Source organism: Entelurus aequoreus, linkage group LG10, assembly GCF_033978785.1.
Source record: "Entelurus aequoreus isolate RoL-2023_Sb linkage group LG10, RoL_Eaeq_v1.1, whole genome shotgun sequence".
In the NCBI taxonomy this organism is placed as follows: Eukaryota; Metazoa; Chordata; class Actinopteri; order Syngnathiformes; family Syngnathidae; genus Entelurus; species Entelurus aequoreus.
The window spans coordinates 13,121,156-13,138,886 of record NC_084740.1 but is presented as its reverse complement, the minus strand read 5'-3'; the positions used below and the strand labels follow the sequence as shown (position 1 = coordinate 13,138,886).

Genomic DNA, 17,731 nt, shown 5'->3' with positions numbered 1-17,731 from the left:
CAACCTATCCCCAGGTGCATGTCTTTGGAGGTGGGAGGAAGCCGGAGTACCCGGAGGGAACCCACGCAGTCACGGGTAGAACATGCAAACTCCACACAGAAAGATCCTGAGCCCGGGATTAAACTCAGGACTACTCAGGACCTTTGTATTGTGAGGCACATGCACTAACCCCTGTAGCCACCGTGCTGCCTCCATCCAGTATGTTTACCCATCATTTGTTTAATGCACAGCAGTGGTGGGCCGTCAGGGCCAGCAAGGCCTTCTCTGCTGGCCCAAATGGTATACGGTAAATGGGTTATACTTGTATAGCGCTTTTCTACCTTCAAGGTACTCAAAGCGCTTTGACACTATTTCCACATTCACCCATTCACACACTGATTGCGGGAGCTGCCATGCAAGGCCCTAACCACGACCCATCAGGAGCAAGGGTGAAGTGTCTTGAAGGACACAACATACGTGACAAGGTTGGTAGAAGGTGGGGATTGAACCGGGAACTCTTAGGTTGCTGGCACGGCCACTCTCCCAACTGCGCCACGCCGTCCCCAACATAACCAGAACTCCATCCATCCATCCATCCATTTTCTACCACTTATTCCCTTCGGGGTCGCTGGAGCCTATCTCAGCTACAATCGGGCGGAAGGCGGGGTACACCCTGGACAAGTCGCCACCTCATCGCAGGGCCATAACCAGAACTCATGATCATAATTAAAGAGAAGTAATGTTTAATTTACCGGTACTTTCCCTAAATATCTAAAAATATTCATATTCTCCTTTAACATTTTGACCTTTGTCCCATGAGCTACAGAAGACACCTTCTTGAACTTGAGGTTACATTCGGAGCCAAGATTCTATCGCCTTGTACACGTGATTTAATCAATCAATCCACTTTATTTATATAGCACATTTAAACAACAAAAATGTTTCCAAAGTGCTGCACAACAATATTAAAATATTATCCTTAGCTCCAATGACTGAATAAAAACATTTTTTTTAATATAAAACCAATATAAAAATAAATATGATTAAACACAATTTTAAAGGGTAAAACCAATTAAAACAATAAATAGAAATCAAAATTTAAAAACACAGAGGACCACACAACTCACGTAGTGTTAAAAGCCATTTTAACCTACCAAAGACCATATCAATGTCTCCAAAACAATAAATGGTGATAGTCAAACAGCCCCAAAGGTCAAAGAGGCAGCTGCATGCATGTGCACTTAATCAACAGTCATTAAAGTTCAAAACAACAGGGTGAATTTAAGGGTATATTTTTGATAAAATATTCTAGCAGTTTGGGACTGAAAAATGCATTGTGTCATAAAACAATATAGATTTTATTTATATCCTCATTACCATTCAACTTAAAGGTTATGTGCATATACTTGGTCATATTTCCTGGTTGAGCCTGTTGATAAATACGAGCAGTGCTACCACTTAACTGGAGGTTTCTGTATTGTTCAAGAATTAAAAAAAAGACGCTAATATTGGAAGTCTCTTACCTCTCAGGCTCCCGTGACACCTCACAGCCCCCCTTGCTTCACTATTAGAGAAGCACTGGGCTAGACTGAGCATGAGCGAGAGAGAGAATGCATGTGTGTGTTGGATTGTTGACCCACTAAGATGGAACAGAAAAACAATTGATAATTTCAACAATAGTTAGGAAAGAAATGATGCACTTCGACACATATCTCTTTGGTATGTTCATAAGTCACCACACATACACTTTGTCATGTCGTATTGATCAAGGATAAATATTTTTTTTAGTCATATACTGAGAGTAATAATGTTTTATAAAAAAAATAAAAATCAAGCAACAAATAAATTTTTTGCAACAAAAGTTTACAGTCATAAGCACCATTATTTATTTAAGTGACATTTGAACTTACTTGTATACGCTGTAACGCTCTGTGTTAGTTAGCAAGCCAAATGTCCCCACAAAATAATGTAATCGCGTCATTGTGCTTTTTCATTTGATGTAAGGCTGACAGGTAGCAATAGGAGAAAATAAATATGTACCAGTACTTTAGGTGTGGAGGGCCTGCACAATTCATGTAAATTTGGATGTGCACTTTCCGCTTGGGTCTCATTTCCTTAATGAAGTCTGCAGCGCTTTCATGTCCTTAAGCAGCCTCAGACTGCGCCTGCTTTTCTCCCCTGGTTTTGGCTTGACAGCTACTGCAGAACGCCCTTTAGTGTCCATCGCCGTGGTCGGTCTTGGCGATGGAGTTCTGCTCGCCTGCCTCGTATTCGCTTCCTTTTTAAATTTCTTTATCTAGAGACAGGAACATGAACAGTAAAGATTATACACAATGTTTAATTTATATGATTTGTGTGTGTGTGTTAGTGCCTACCTGTATTTTATGCACATAAAGTTTATTGATCTGCTCTCCTTTGCGCTCCATTTTGAGGAGCAGCAGCTCTTGCTCCCTCTCAAGCTGCTTTCTTTCCTGTACATAAACACAGAGGTCCAGCTGACGCATCAACTCGTCCTGTTCTCTGCAAGCCACAAAGGTCAAAAAACATCACCGGCTCGTACCTGGTTAGTTTTCATTTAAGAGGGGACAGACAGAGAGAAAATACAAGAAAAAGTTAATACCAAATGACAGCATCAACCAGTAGCGCTTTGTTTAGCTGAATTTAAGAGGGGGTAGACACAGAGAAAATACACAACACATAGGATTAAAATTGCCTGCAAGTGCTTGGTCTAGCTTAATTTAAAAGGGAATAGGCAAAGAGAAAAGAGAGCACATACAAGTACAAACAGAAGTAATACCAATAACCTGTTAGATTTGGCTTTGTTTAAAAAGGGACAGACAGACAAACTTGAAAACAAAAAGCAATAATAGAACTCAGCAGCAACAACATTGCCTGGTATAGTTTGATTTCATAGGAGACAAAAGACAACAACATTTCCTGCTTGTGCTTGGTATAGCTTAAATTAGGAAGGCACAACAGACGAACATATAGATCACAAAACAGGACAACGTTGCCTACTAGTGCTTGGTCTAGCTTAAATTACGAAGGGGCAAACATATAGAAACAATTGCATGTAGTATTTGGCTTTGCCTCATTTCAGTGGGTACAGAAAGAACAACTACAGAACAAAGAAACAAATGCAAAACATTGCCAGTCAGAGCTTTGCCTCGCTTCATTTAATAGGAGACAGACAAAATATAGCACAAAAAGCAATGAGCAACAACATTGGCTGCTAGTGCTTGGTATAGCTTAAATTAAGAAGGGACAACCAGATAAAATGTAGAAAACAAGAAATAACATTGCATGTTTGTGTTTTGTTTAAAGGCCTACTGAAATGAAGTTTTTTTTATGTAAACGGGGATAGCAGATCCATTCTATGTGTCATACTTGATCATTTCGCGATATTGCCATATTTTTGCTGAAAGGATTTAGTATAGAACAACGACGATAAAGTTCGCAACTTTTGGTCTCTGATAAAAAAAAGCCTTGCCCCTACCGGAAGTAGCGTGACGTAGTCAGTTGTTCACCTCCTCATATTTTCCTATTGTTTTCAACGCAGCTAGAGCGATTCGGACCGAGAAAGCGACGATTACCCCATTAATTTGAGCGAGGATGAAAGATTCGTGGATGAGGACGTTAGAGTGACGGACTAGAGTGCAGTGAAAGATATCTTTTTTCGCTCTGACCGTAACTTAGGTACAAGCTGGCTCATTGGATTCCACACTCTCTCCTTTTTCTATTGTGGATCACGGATTTGTATTTTAAACCACCTCGGATACTATATCCTCTTGAAAATGAGAGTCGAGAACGCGAAATGGACATTCACAGTGACTTTTATCTCCACGACAATGCATCGGCGAAGCTCTTTAGCTACTGAGCTAACGTGATATCATCTGGCTCAAATGCAGATAGAAACAAAATAAATAAATCCCTGACTGGAAGGATAGACAGAAGATCAACAATACTATTAAATCATGGACATGTAACTACACGGTTAATAATTCTCAGCCTGGCAAAGCTTAACAATGCTGTTGCTAACGACGCTGAAGCTAACTTGGCGACTTAGCAACCGGACCTCACAGAGCTATGATAAAAACATTAGCGCTCCACCTACGCCAGCCAGCCCTCATCTGCTCATCAACACCCGTGCTCACCTGCGTTCCAGCGATCGACGGCGCGACGAAGGACTTCACCCGATCACAGATGCGGTTGGCGGCTAGCATCGGCTAGCGTGTCTGCTATCCAAGTAAGTCCTCCTTGTTGTGTTGCTACAGCCAGCCGCTAATACACCGATCCCACCTACAACTTTCTTCTTTGCAATCTCCATTGTTCATTAAACAAATTGCAAAAGATTCACCAACACAGATGTCCAGAATACTGTGGAATTATGAAATGAAAACAGAGCTTTTTGTATTGGCCTCAATGAGGGAGCCATACCTCTGTTCTACTGGCTACGTCACGCGCATACGTCATATCCAAAGGAGTTTTCAACCGGAAGTTTAGCGGGAAATTTAAAATTGCACTTTATAAATTAACCCGGCCGTATTGGCATGTGTTGCAATGTTAAGATTTCATCATTGATATATAAACTATCAGACTGCGTGGTCGGTAGTAGTGGGTTTCAGTAGGCCTTTAAATTAATTTAGAAGGGGACATTGTTTTTAGTGCTTGAGTTAGCCTCATTTAAGTGGGGACAGACAGACCAAATAAATGGCGTACAAAGAGCAAAAAGCAACAACATAGCCTGCTTGGGAATTAAATAAAAAAGTACAGCATAATTTTTACCAGGGACAAAACAAAAACGATACACAACAAAAAGCTTACTACATTGCCTTGATTGATTGATTGATTGAAACTTTTATTAGTAGATTGCACGGTACAGTACATATTCCGTACAATTGACCACTAAATGGTAACACCCGAATAAGTTTTTCAACTTGTTTAAGTCGGGGTCCACGTTAATCAATTCATGGTACAAATATATACTGGTGTTTTTGATAGTGGATAGAGAGAAGAGAGCGCATAAAATGCAACAACAGAAGACAACAACCAACAACCGCCTTTCACAGTCACAATATATTTGAAAGCAAGAATGTACTCACAAACTCATCAGTCTCAGTTCCTCTTGTAGCCCCTGCAAAAGCTCCGACAGGTCCAAACTGGCGGACGAGGCGGAGTCGGAGGAAGTGTCCGAATGGCGGCGGCTGTCTGCGCCCAAGCGGATGGGCTTGTTGTTGTTGTCGAGAACCTGGCTGTTGCACAACTGAGGTTGGTGGCGCTTCAGGAGAGACAGGACCGATTGCACGTTTGCTCGGACAGAGTGGCTACCGCCTACAGACTATAAAAATATATCATTAAAAAAATGGAAAATCCAGGAATTAGACATATACCGTAAGTTGGTAGCTACCGTTCCGGTCACGAAAGGTACATCTTTTAGGTTGAGTCTGTAGTGAGGTTCTGTGTAGGAAGACTTTTTCTAAAATGCAAAGAAAACAATGAAGCACTATTAGTTCCATTAGGGATGACTGTTTTAACACTTTTACCTTTAAGGTGCTCTTCCTCTCTTTGGACCAACGCGGTGATGACGACTGTAGAAGGATCCTGTTGGTCTCCAAACCCAACTGCAGCTGAGGAATGCGAAAAAAGCGATGGTAGTACATCAGTGTTCACTTAAGCGCCGTGTCAAAATGTTCTACCTGCTTTCTCTGGTGCTCCTCTTCCTGCAGCTTCTGCTCAAGCTCTTGAATCTTCACCTGACATAAAAAATATTTATTTATTTCAATAAAAAAAATAAAAACATTTCCTCAAGCAAAGTCAGAGCTATTCTTCCTGTCATTTGCCAGAAAAGTTGAACAAGTTGGACAAGCAGCAAACTTGACAGTTATGATGCCATTTTTAAGATAGATGGTGACCAATTAATTAATAAAGCAGTGAAGCAATTGTTAAGCAGCTTTTTCGTGATTTCACTGATATCCTAACCAGTTTAATTTTGTCTTAACTTTTTCCCCATTCAAAAAACAGAAAACTAAGTTTTATCTTTGGGTCAATACGCTATTTTTTCCGAATGCATATTAATGTATATCGTGTGGGGCTTTCCGTGCAGAATACACGGGTTTGATTCCCTACCAGGGCCCTACCAACCCTGCCGCTGAAAATGTCCAATTCCTGTCCCAAGCCTGCATAAATGGGAAAGGTTGCATCATCTGCATCTAGTGTAAAAACTAATCAAACATACACTTGACTTGTTGAGGTGTCGGTGAAGAAGTCAAAATACAAAAAAAAATTATTCTAATATATATTACTTATCAAAAAAACAATTTATTTATCCTAAGGCTGTCAAAAATAATGCGTTAACAGCGGTAAATATCCATCCGTCCATTTCCTAACGCTTGTCCCTGTTGGTGTTGCGGGAGGGCTAGAGCTTAACCCAGCAACAGGCAAGGTACACCTTAGTTTGTTCAAATTAATTTCATTCACATTTTTAACTTATTTACTGCATTGGGGATGTAATGATATACTGTAAACATGTCATGTCACGGTTATTGTGACCAATATTATTATGGTTATCATTATCTTCCTATTATTATTATTAAAAGTATCAGTATTTATTGTTAAATGTGCTCAAAAAGTAGTTATACACACACACTTAAATCTTTTACAAAGTCCATCCATCCATTTTCTACCACTTGTCCCGTTCGGGGTTGCGGGGGGTGCTGGAGCCTATCTCAGCTGCATTCGGGCATAAGGCGGGGTACACCCTGGACAAGTCGCAAACTCATCGTAGGGCCAACATAGCAAAGTATGTCTTTTTAATAACAAATTACACACACTGTTAAAAAATCCACTATTTTGCATGTTTTGTGTTTCTTATGCTTCACTGATAGTGTTATAGTCTTAGAGTTGTATCTGTTCTAATGGCTAAGCTTTTATTGTTTTAAACACTGGTTTGTACTCTAGCACTTCAAGATGTTTTAAAATGAAAAATGCGTCGTAAATCAAATCCATTATTATTATTAATTCTGGCCGGCATTGTGTGGCGCCCTATTCTGTTACAATAGTCCTCAGTCTCTTTTCTTCTAGTATAGAACAATCTCTCTGTTCTAATTGCTAACAGAGCACAGCTGGTAGGTTCAATGTGCACAAATAAATAGCTTAGTTGCTCAGACATCAACGTGTTCATATAAGTTTATATTGGGGTATGTTGTTTCTTAATGTCTCCTGTTTTCATGTTAGCATTCAAGCTGTAACTTTTCTTACTAAGTGTATTCTTTTTTTCGATTTTGGGAGAAAAATATATATGTACTCCGTGTAATCGCAAATTATGTTAACTTAAATATTGTCTAATTATGCAAAAATATATTATCAAACATTCAAACCATTTTTTAAATAGAAATACATCCTAATAATAATGATTTCAAAGCAAGTTATCCATCAAATTGTGCAATGTAAAAGTAGCAATAGATTTCATGGTAAAATTGTGAAATTTACTGTGGTTTTAACAGCATTTTTCTCTAAATGAAAAAAACAGAACTAATTTTTATTGTAATAAACTGTGTTGTCATTTTGGCATTTACAGTAATACACCGAAAAATCTACAGTTGTTGATTTGCGGTAAAAAACAAACAAACTGGCAGCTCAGGTGCCAAAATGTTACTGTAAAATTGCAGTTTTTTTATTTACAGTAAAAAAAACTAATGTAAAATTCTGGCAACTGAGCTGCCTTTTTTTAACCATAAAAACAACAGTACTGTTTTTCCATTTACAGTAATATACACTAAATTTTGAAGTGAAATTATTGCAACTTATATTTTTTTCACATTTTAGTTAAAAAAAAATGTACTAATAAAACGCATTAAAACAATCGTGTAAAAATAGTATTCACTGTTAGAAGCGACCCTCTGGGGCCAAACATAACTGCGATGTGGCCCTCAGTGAAAACGACTTTGACACCTCTGCTATAGAGCATATGCAGCATAACTCAAATAGTTGAGTAATCAAGTGGGAGTAGTTGCTGTTTCTGGTCATGGTTACAATTGCTGCTACTGTTCCTGTTTCTTGGAGTACCTCAGCTTGTCCCTGCATCTGCGTCAGCTTGAGATATTCCTGCTCCAGTTGCAGCATTTTCTGCAGCTGCAACTGCTCAGAGACAGGAACGGGTTGTCCGTGCGCAGATGTCGAGGCCTCCATGGTCACCTGACGGTGCACGGGGAGTACAAAACACATTAGAATTGAATAGAGAGAGTGACACCGTGTTGAGATGTCAAGTGCTGTCACTAACACAACATTTAATGCAAACAAAACTACAGCATGAGCGCTCACCTGTCGTTTGAGCAGGCTGCTCTTCTCTCCTTTAGCGTTGCGCAACATCTTCTTCATGTGAACCAGCTGACGCTCCAAGCTGACACAGCGAGACTCCGCAGCTGCAAGTTGGGTGACTAATGCTGCAGAGGATGACACGCCTTTTAAAAGTGTCATCCTGTATATTGATCATTATGCATGCGCTCAATTTACAAGTCAACTATGTTACTAATCATCAATTCCTGTGCATATGTTGTGACATGCTGCAAACCTGCAGTAAACAATGCAACCATCAGGGGTGCTGTTGAGTCACTTTGTGCAGAGTCGTGTATGGAGAGCATATGGACAACTTGGTTTCAAGCGATCTCCTCAATGACTGGTCAAAAGGCACTCGCGTCACTACAGGGTGCCATATTACATACCAGTTTGAAGACGCAGCCAAGCGATACCGCACTTCCTTGTTACACATTTATTTTAATTGAAGCGTGTTTGCCGTGTAAACATGGCCTGTTGTGGGGCAGGGGGGTGCGCCACTCACAAAAAATGTGGAAGGCAATTGCATATGTTTCCCGCAACCCAGAAAGGAAACAAATTATGGGAAGTGAAGGTTCGCCGCAAACATACATACACATGAGAAACGGGGGTACCGTATATGACACTCACAGTAACAGTGAATTAATACACTTTGCCTGAAATTTTTTTCTCCAAAATTGCACCTTTTCTGCATGTGTCACCAAGAATCCAAACTAAACTAAAAAGCAGCATTGGGACAAGCGGGAGAAAATGGATTGATGGATAGTTCCGTATTCAAGTTACCGTGTTTTTTGGAGTATAAATCGCTCCGGAGTGTAAGTCGCACCGGCCGAAAATGCATAGTAAAGAAGGAAAAAAAACATATATAAGTCACATTTTTTGGGGAAATGTATTTGATAAAACCGAACACCAAGAATAGACATTTGAAAGGCAATTTAAAATAAATAAAGAATAGTGAACAACAGGCTGAATAAGTGTACGTTATATGACGCATAAATAACCAACTGAGAACGTGCCTGGTATGTTAACGTAACATATTATGGTAAGAGTCATTCAAATAACTAGAACATATAGAACATGCTATACGTTTACCAAACAATCTGTCACTCCTAATGGCTAAATCCGATGAAATCTTATACGTCTAGTCTCTTACGTGAATGAGCTAAATGGTATTATTTGATATTTTACGGTAATGTGTAGGGATGATGTTTGATAAGAAATTATCAAGTTCGAGCCTATTATCGAATCCTCTTATCGAACCGATTCCTTATCGATTCTCTTATCGAGTCCAGATAGGTTGTTGTATATGGAAAAAAAAACACAATATTTGGTTTAACAAAAGCTCACTTTTATTATATAAGAAAAAAATTAAATCTAATAAATAAATAAATATTGACTGTTACCCCCATAAAAAAATAAAATAAAATAAATATTGACTCTTGTTACCCAAAGTATATTAAGTGGGATTTTTCAGAAAAACAAATATATACAGTAACACAAAAACAACCTGTCTCTGTGATCACTATAGGTGTATAAATAATAATATAGTGTTAAATAAAATCAGTCCCTTGGGCACAAAACTGAGAATTATACAGCTCTCCAAAAAGTGCACTTCTGCTGCTATTTGACATAACTGTTTGTTATGATGCTTTGACATTTTTGCACTTTATTTCTTTATTGAAAGAAAATTCTATGAAGAGAAAAGTTGTTTGCAAATGTGGTTACAATGCTAAAAAATGAAAAGTTCAAGCTAAAAAAAGAAATACACTTTATTGAGTTAAAATCTTTCTTTATAGGGGGAAAGATGTGATGTTATGAGCTAGGGAAAATAACAACTACACTACCCAGCATGCAACGAGCGTGACGAGCATGCGCGGTAGCCCCGAAAAGTGTTGTTGCATGTCACCACCCGGCAGCTAAGAATGAGGTTATGAGCACGCTGTGAAAGTAAACGTCAAGAACTCAGCCAACACGCCTTGTCTGCATTAATTATAATTAGACAGACAACACATATACAGTCTGATTTTGTTTTGTTTACAAGGAAAGAAATACAAAAGTTAAAAAAGGGAGATGTCATATATGTATGTGCTGCGGTTGCTTTAAGAACGTTGCGACAGCTGCCGTAAAGGAGGTGCGTTGCTAGCCTGGTTGCTATGTTTCCGGTTGGTCGTAAAAGTGTTCGTCATGTGTTTGTACCCTGCTCTAATCTCTCAGTAAAGTTATTCATTGGATTATACCTTTTGTTTTGAACTTTATTACACCTTGGAGCGCTTTTTCCGGTCCATTGTTTTCCTGCTTTCCCTATGTGCTCCTAATGTCTGAGCTACGTGACGTAATTTCTTGTGATGTCACACGGAGCATTTCTGGTCGGGACGGGATTCCAGGGATTCGAATAAAGAACCAACTCTTTTTTCTTTACTATAGTGGTCTCGATAACGGGTACCGGTTCTCAAAAAGGGATTCGAGTCCGAGGACTCGGTTCTTTTCTTATCAAACAACCGGGAAAACCGGTTTCGAGTATCATCCCTAGTAATGTGTTAATAATTTCACACATAAGTCGCTCCTGAGTATAAGTCTCACCCCGAAACTATGACAAAAACTGCGACTTATAGTCAGAAAAACACGGTATTATGGTGATAATGAAATCAGGAAGCCATGACTCGCAACAGGAAAAGCTATGAAAAATATTTAAAAAAGCAAAATAAAAGCACAGGGATATATAGCGCAGTGCTTACAAACAATAAGGAGGAAGACACCACAGTTGACATACTTCACACAAAAGTAATAATTTCTCCATAATTGTTGGTCCAAAGCTGATGAGGATTTTCGCAAAATGAGGGTAATAGGTTTATTTTTGGTCGAAGTATATTTTCTGATGTACATTTCGTCAGCGGTTTGCGTGTTAGAGGGCCGCTGCGCTACACACTGCATGAATGTGGCGCTGAAATGCATAAAAAATGACTGGGAAATTATTATTACATAAACTACTTTGATGAAATAAAGGCATGTTTTATTGTAAGTTTTTGAGCTGGACTATATTTAGAAATATATTTGAAATTATTATTTTGATTTATATCGTCAGAAAAACTAATGTCAGAAGGACTCACTTGCATGCTCCGTGCACAGCTGAAAACGTCCTCGGAATCAAACATGGCACCTCTTGTTTAGTTGTCCGTTCTCTCTCCATACACAATCCAAAGTTTGTGGTCTAATAACTTCACTATGGCATCCAACAGTGGCATTGAAACAGGGGTTCAGAACATTCACAGAGTCTTCCCTCATTTATTGCTGGTAATTTGTTGCGTACATGACCGCAATAAATTAATTTCCGCGAAGTAGTAATCATTAATTATAAATCATAGCTAGAACATAAAAAACTTGTTTATGACCGTCTGAAAACGTTTTTTTAACATTAGATAGATAGTACTTTATTGATTCCTTCAGGAGAGTTCCCTCAGGAAAATTTAAATTCCAGCAGCAGTGTACAAAATTGTAAAAAGTAAAAAGTAAATAATGGGGGTATAAATGGAGACAAAATAGAAAAATATTACAATAGAATAAAAATAAAAAGCAACGATGAGAATAAAAATATAACACTAAAATAAGAATATAACAAGAGAAACTAGGCAGTAGTGACCATGTTATGAAAAAGTATTTCACTGTTATTGTTTTGCATCCCCTGTCATCCTAGTACCCCCCCCCCCCCCCCCCCCCAGAGAGGAGTTGTACAGTCTAATGGCGTGTGGGACAAAGGAGTTTTTGAGTCTATTAGTCCTGCACTTGGGATGAAGCAGTCTAGCACTAAACAGGCTCCTCTGGCTACTGACAACGGTATGCAGAGGGTGACTGGCATCATCCAGGATGCTCCCTAGTTTTATGAGATCCCTCTAGACATGAAATACCACCATTTAGTCACTTTTACAGTTTTTTCATCCAATATAGTCATACTGTCTGAGGCTGAGCCAATCAGGGGCCACGATACTGAACAGTACGCGCTGATCGGTCTCCTCTAGTGGCCAATACTCCTGTAGTGTTGACATCTTTTTGTTTATTTAGCCATTTTTATGCTCGAAAATGCTTACTTTAGGACCAAAATATATTTATAAAAAATATTTGTGTTGTAATATTTGCAAAAACAACAATGGTTATGTGTTGTTTTTTTAAGTAGCATTTGTGTAAGTCGCCTCAACTGCAAAAATAGATTATAGGTTTACCTTTCTTCTATCATCTAATCCTGCATCCCACTTGTTGACTGCGTGTGTGAATGCATAAAAATTGAGCTTTGATGACGTTTTAACATTGGTGTTGAGTGAACAGTGGTCAATGCTCGGTTTGCTGCCACCAGGAGGGACTAACCCTTTAGCATTTTTGCAAAAGGACGTATAGATAGTATTACATATTACTAATTGGAATCAAACAACCTTATCATTGAACTTTGACAGAAAAATGTATTTTATTTCAACTTTTATGACGTCTTTTATAACTGTCAGATTTAAATGAAAGAAAAAAAAATCTTAAAATCTTTACAAAAGCCGAGGCCATGAACATGTGGCCCCCTTAGTGGTTGTTGCCCTAAACAACTGCATAGTGTTTGTGTCATGGGCTGGCCCTGTTTATACTAATATTTTTGGTTATCTAGAACTGATTAATTATATTTACATTATGTTTCATTGAAAAATGAACTTCTGTTTACCTGACATTTTGGAACAAAAACAAGGTACGACTGTATGTTTACGTTCATGTTAGGTTCCGGGCATGTACATAACATTCATACTCATACTCATAAAAAGACTCCAACCTTGATTGCATTTGTGCTGCTCATTTGTTGGCCTTAATCTTGCGTCCATCTGAGTGGTGGCGGGTCTCTGCCGCATTCTGTGTGATTGCGAACGCAGTGCTGCGTCTCCTTGACCGAGCTCTGCGTGCTTCTCCAACTCCAACCTCCTGATCTTCTCCTGGAGATTCCTCAACGCCGACAAGATGGCTACAAAAAACATGAAATGCGTATAGGATGGCAGCATGAGCAGAGAGCAACAGGTGTTTTGCAGAAGCAGCGTGGCATCGTGTTGCATGTGTTGCTGTAACCATGGAGCTCTGACATGCTTCAGTGGAGACATACTTAACATAGTAGTAATGTGACGTTCACGAACAAATCGATTCTTTTGAACGACTTTTTAACTAAGAGAGCCAATTCCCTGTTGCAAGCCGTTTTGTAAGCACATGCGGATACAGCGTCACCTGAATGGCAACTGGACTAGAAAATAAGTCAGAGTCAAAGCATTTAGATCAAAGGTCGCAAACCTGTCGATCGTGATCCACCAGTCGATCTTTGGGACTGTAATGGTCGATCCCGAAAATATTAGAAAAACATTTTTGTATTAATATGACATCTGTGCCACTCCCACCCGGAAAGTGACCAACAGGCACCCATTTTAACCCCTAAAAACTAGAGATGTCCGATAATGGCTTTTTTGCCGATATCCGATATTGTCAAACTCTTAATTACTCATAACTTGATTATAACAATAGAACAATTAGAGCTAACATGTGGTGTTATACACTGTTTTGTAAAACCACGCCTAGCTGCTTTGATGTTGTGAACCACAGGTTTAGTGTTCATAAGAAAAGTTAAACATAATTTAATAGTTACATTTACATTTGTAGGTTTTGCCACTGCAGTATTAACAGTCAGGTAAAAAAGACAGTATTTGTTTTATTTTATTTTATTTTATAAAAAAGAAATAATTAATGTCAACTGCTGCAAAGAAAAACAGTTTTTTTTTAAATATATATAGATAAAACAAGTATTTATGTCCAGTAAAGAAAGACTGCCATTATTTATTTTTTTAATATGTAAAACAAGTATTTATGTTAAGTGCAGTTGTTGATGTTAAATAAAGTGATTATTGGCAAAACCGCTTGTCATTTTTATGTTGAGGCGGCGGGGGTAATGTCGGTAGCTGCATTGCTGAATGTAACTAATAAAGTAACTCGTAATGTAACCTAGTTACTTTTAAAATCAACTAATCAGTAAAGTAACCAAGTTACTTTCTAATGGAGTAATCAGTAGTCATTAATCAGATTAGTTTTTCAAGGTAACTGTGGCGGTATAGCTCGGTTGATAGAGTGCAACTTGACGGTTCCAGGTTCGATCCCCGTTTCCGTCATCCTAGTCAATGCCGTTGTGTCCTTGGGCAAGACACTTTACCCACCTTCTCCCAGTGCCACCCACATTGGTTTAAATGTAACTTAGATATTGGGTTTCACTATGTAAAGCGCTTTGAGTCACTAGAGAAAAAGCGCTATATAAATACAATTCACTTCACAACACTGTTAAGGATTACCTGCACTGTTGGTCTCTGGGTAGCCTTTGCTGGGCGATGGAGGGCGATAGGTGTCATATGAGCGACTTGGTGTGTGGTGCACAAGTGGGGCTGTGCATGGTCGGTGAACTGGGTAGTCCATATAACAGGGCTTTGACAAGTTGTCACACACAAGAGGTGGCTGCAGCGAAATGATAAAATAACAACAGATAATTAACACCAATGTAATATATACACCATATAATCACAGTCCTTAAATGGAATAATATCATATGTAGTTATTAGCTTGTTTTAACTGATTTGTAGCTGCTTTATTTCACAATTGCATGTTAAATTAGCCAAGCTACCGTCTCCAGCGTGGATTCTGCAACAGCAGTTGGGGACGAAGTCTCCATTGATGTTCACTCGATGCAGTTGACAAACCAGGAATGAAAAAATTGGGGGAAAAAAATAAAAGTCACGTAGCTAACATCTGGTTAGCGACGCGCCATTTCTACAGCTTGTATCGAAAGGAATGACAAACCAACAGAGTTGTTTCAAAAAAGTTGGAGTGATTCGTATTTCAGCTTAGCCCTGGTGTCTTGCGCTTGTTGACACATTGTGGTCTTCGTGCAAGCGGGCTGCGTCTGTGAGCAAAACCAACAAAGAAGGTTGCTGACAGGAAATGTAGTTTTTTCCGCCATATCGCATGTCACTGCCGGGTCCGTTTGCGCATGCGCCAAAAACCTACTTCACGGCAGTTTTTCCAAAATAAAGGCAACTATGTTTTTTGTTTTTTTTGATTGATTGACATTTTTATTAGTAGATTGCACAGTACAGTACATATTCCGTACAATTGACCACTAAATGGTAACACCCGAATACGTTTTTTCGGGGTCCACGTTAATCAATTCTTTCTTTTCTTTTCTTTCTTTTAGTTTATTTCGAAAATGAACACATTTACATCATAATACATCACACAATTTCATATCATTTCATTTACATCATGCCCGAAAAGGAGTAGGAAGAAGCAAAGCTTATTTAATCCTACCCCTTTCCCACTTCAAAGCGTTTACAATTATATAAAATCATTTACTGACCTTTTTATATAATAAAATAACATCTATGAATTAGTATATACAACAGTTTGTAATATGTACTTAATTAATTCAGTCATTATTAACATACTGAGATGAAGAATATTTTCAATAAGGTTGGAAGTTTTTCTCATAATTCTTCTTCTTTGTACTTTGTAAGCACTATTAATTTAAACGGGCGGTATAGCTCGGTTGGTAGAGTGGCCGTGCCAGCAACTTGTGGGTTGCAGGTTCGATCCCCGCTTCCGCCATCCTAGTCACTGCCGTTGTGTCCTTGGGCAAGACACTTTACCCACCTGCTCCCAGTGCCACCCACACTGGTTTAAATGTAACTTAGATATTGGGTTTCACTATGTAAAGCGCTTTGAGTCACTAGAGAAAAAGCGCTATATAAATATAATTCACTTCACTAAACAACCTCTTAAACTGGATCATGTCAGTACAATTTTTAACTTCTTTACTTAATCCATTCCATAATTTAATTCCACATACTGTTATGCTAAAAGTTTTAAGTGTTGTACGTGCATATAAATGTTTTAAATGATTTTTTTCTCTAAGGTTATATTTCTCCTCTTTAGTTGAGAAGAAATGTTGTACATTCTTTGGTAGCAGGTTATAGATTGCTTTGTACATCATTTTAGCTGTTTGCAATTTTACCAAATCACCAAACTTTAATATTTTTGACTTAATAAATAAAGGGTTTGTATGTTCTCTATATCCAACATTATGTATTATTCTAACTGATCTTTTTTGTAACATGGTTAACAAATGCAGCGCACATTTGTAGTTATTTCCCCATATTTCTGCACAATAACTCAGATATGGTAACACTAGTGAGCAGTAGAGAATATGAAGTGATTTTTGGCCCAGGACGTGTTTTGTTTTATTCATTATTGAAATGTTTTTTGCCACCTTATATTGTATGTTTTGTATATGAGATTTCCAGTTCATTTTATCATCTATTAATACTCCCAAAAATCTGGTTTCTTTTACCCTTTCGATGTCTACTCCGTCTATTTGTATTTGCGTATGATGCTCTTTCCTACTATTACCAAATAGCATTATTTTAGTTTTACTGAGATTCAAAGATAGTCTGTTTTTGTCAAACCATCTTTTTAATTTGTTCATTTCTTCTGTTATTATTTGTATTATCTTCTGTGTGTTCTCTCCTGAACAGAAAGCAGTTGTATCATCTGCAAATAAAACTAACTTTAAGTCCTTTGTAACTTTACAAATGTCGTTTATATAAAGATTAAACAATTTTGGTCCCAGTATTGATCCCTGCGGCACACCACAGGATATATCTAGCCGTGTTGACATATTTTCACCCATCTTCACATATTGCTTCCTGTTGGTTAAATAGCTTCTTACCCAGTTCAATACCAAACCTCTGATACCATATCGTTCTAATTTTTGTATTAAAATATCATGATTAATTGTGTCAAATGCTTTTGTTAAGTCCATGAATACTGCTGCCGCACATTCTTTACCATCTATTGCATTGGTAATTTCCTCTGTTATTTTAATTAATGCTATTGATGTTGAGATATTTGCTCGAAATCCATATTGGTTCTCCACGAGCGTCCCACTTTTGTTAATTCATGGTACAAATATATACTATCAGCATAATAGTCATCACACAAGTTAATCATCAGAGTATATACATTGAATTATTTACATTATTTACAATAATGTTCGCAAAAGTATCATCTGACAATCTTAAGTAATCGACAACCACACTTTAAAAAAAAAAAAAATTCTTGGATTTCACGTTAGTAATGTTAAACGCTCCATTTTTAATCTGAAATGCACGCACAATTAGATTATTCACATGTTTTTTTGTTTGTTTTATTTTTTTGTCCATGTTCTGTGCTTATGGTATGCTTCTAATGTGTAATGTTTTGTGATTTATGTATTATTTTGTATCATGACCTGTTGAATGTTTACTGTATTAACCTGCCTTAGGACAACAAATTAGTTATTGTGCTGACTCCGGCATATTTTACATTGTCGCTCTATGTT

At 38.0% G+C, this 17,731-nt stretch overlaps 1 protein-coding gene across 1 annotated transcript in view; it reads right to left on the bottom strand.

Annotated features, from left to right (window-relative positions):
* Positions 1 to 1,694: 1,694 nt before the first annotated feature.
* The window catches only part of cep57 (centrosomal protein 57), a 60,268-nt gene continuing 44,231 nt past the window's right edge, over positions 1,695 to 17,731 (bottom strand). Inside the window, exons 7-17 of the mRNA XM_062060166.1 lie at positions 14,981 to 15,259; positions 14,655 to 14,814; positions 13,109 to 13,294; positions 8,299 to 8,420; positions 8,044 to 8,172; positions 5,676 to 5,732; positions 5,523 to 5,606; positions 5,387 to 5,455; positions 5,082 to 5,317; positions 2,355 to 2,499; positions 1,695 to 2,275 (exon numbers count right to left, since the gene is read on the bottom strand). Of these exons, the coding sequence (XP_061916150.1) occupies positions 2,087 to 2,275; positions 2,355 to 2,499; positions 5,082 to 5,317; positions 5,387 to 5,455; positions 5,523 to 5,606; positions 5,676 to 5,732; positions 8,044 to 8,172; positions 8,299 to 8,420; positions 13,109 to 13,294; positions 14,655 to 14,814; positions 14,981 to 15,028 (1,425 nt within the window). The 5' untranslated portion in view covers positions 15,029 to 15,259 and the 3' untranslated portion in view covers positions 1,695 to 2,086. The remainder of the gene's footprint in view (positions 2,276 to 2,354; positions 2,500 to 5,081; positions 5,318 to 5,386; positions 5,456 to 5,522; positions 5,607 to 5,675; positions 5,733 to 8,043; positions 8,173 to 8,298; positions 8,421 to 13,108; positions 13,295 to 14,654; positions 14,815 to 14,980; positions 15,260 to 17,731) is intronic.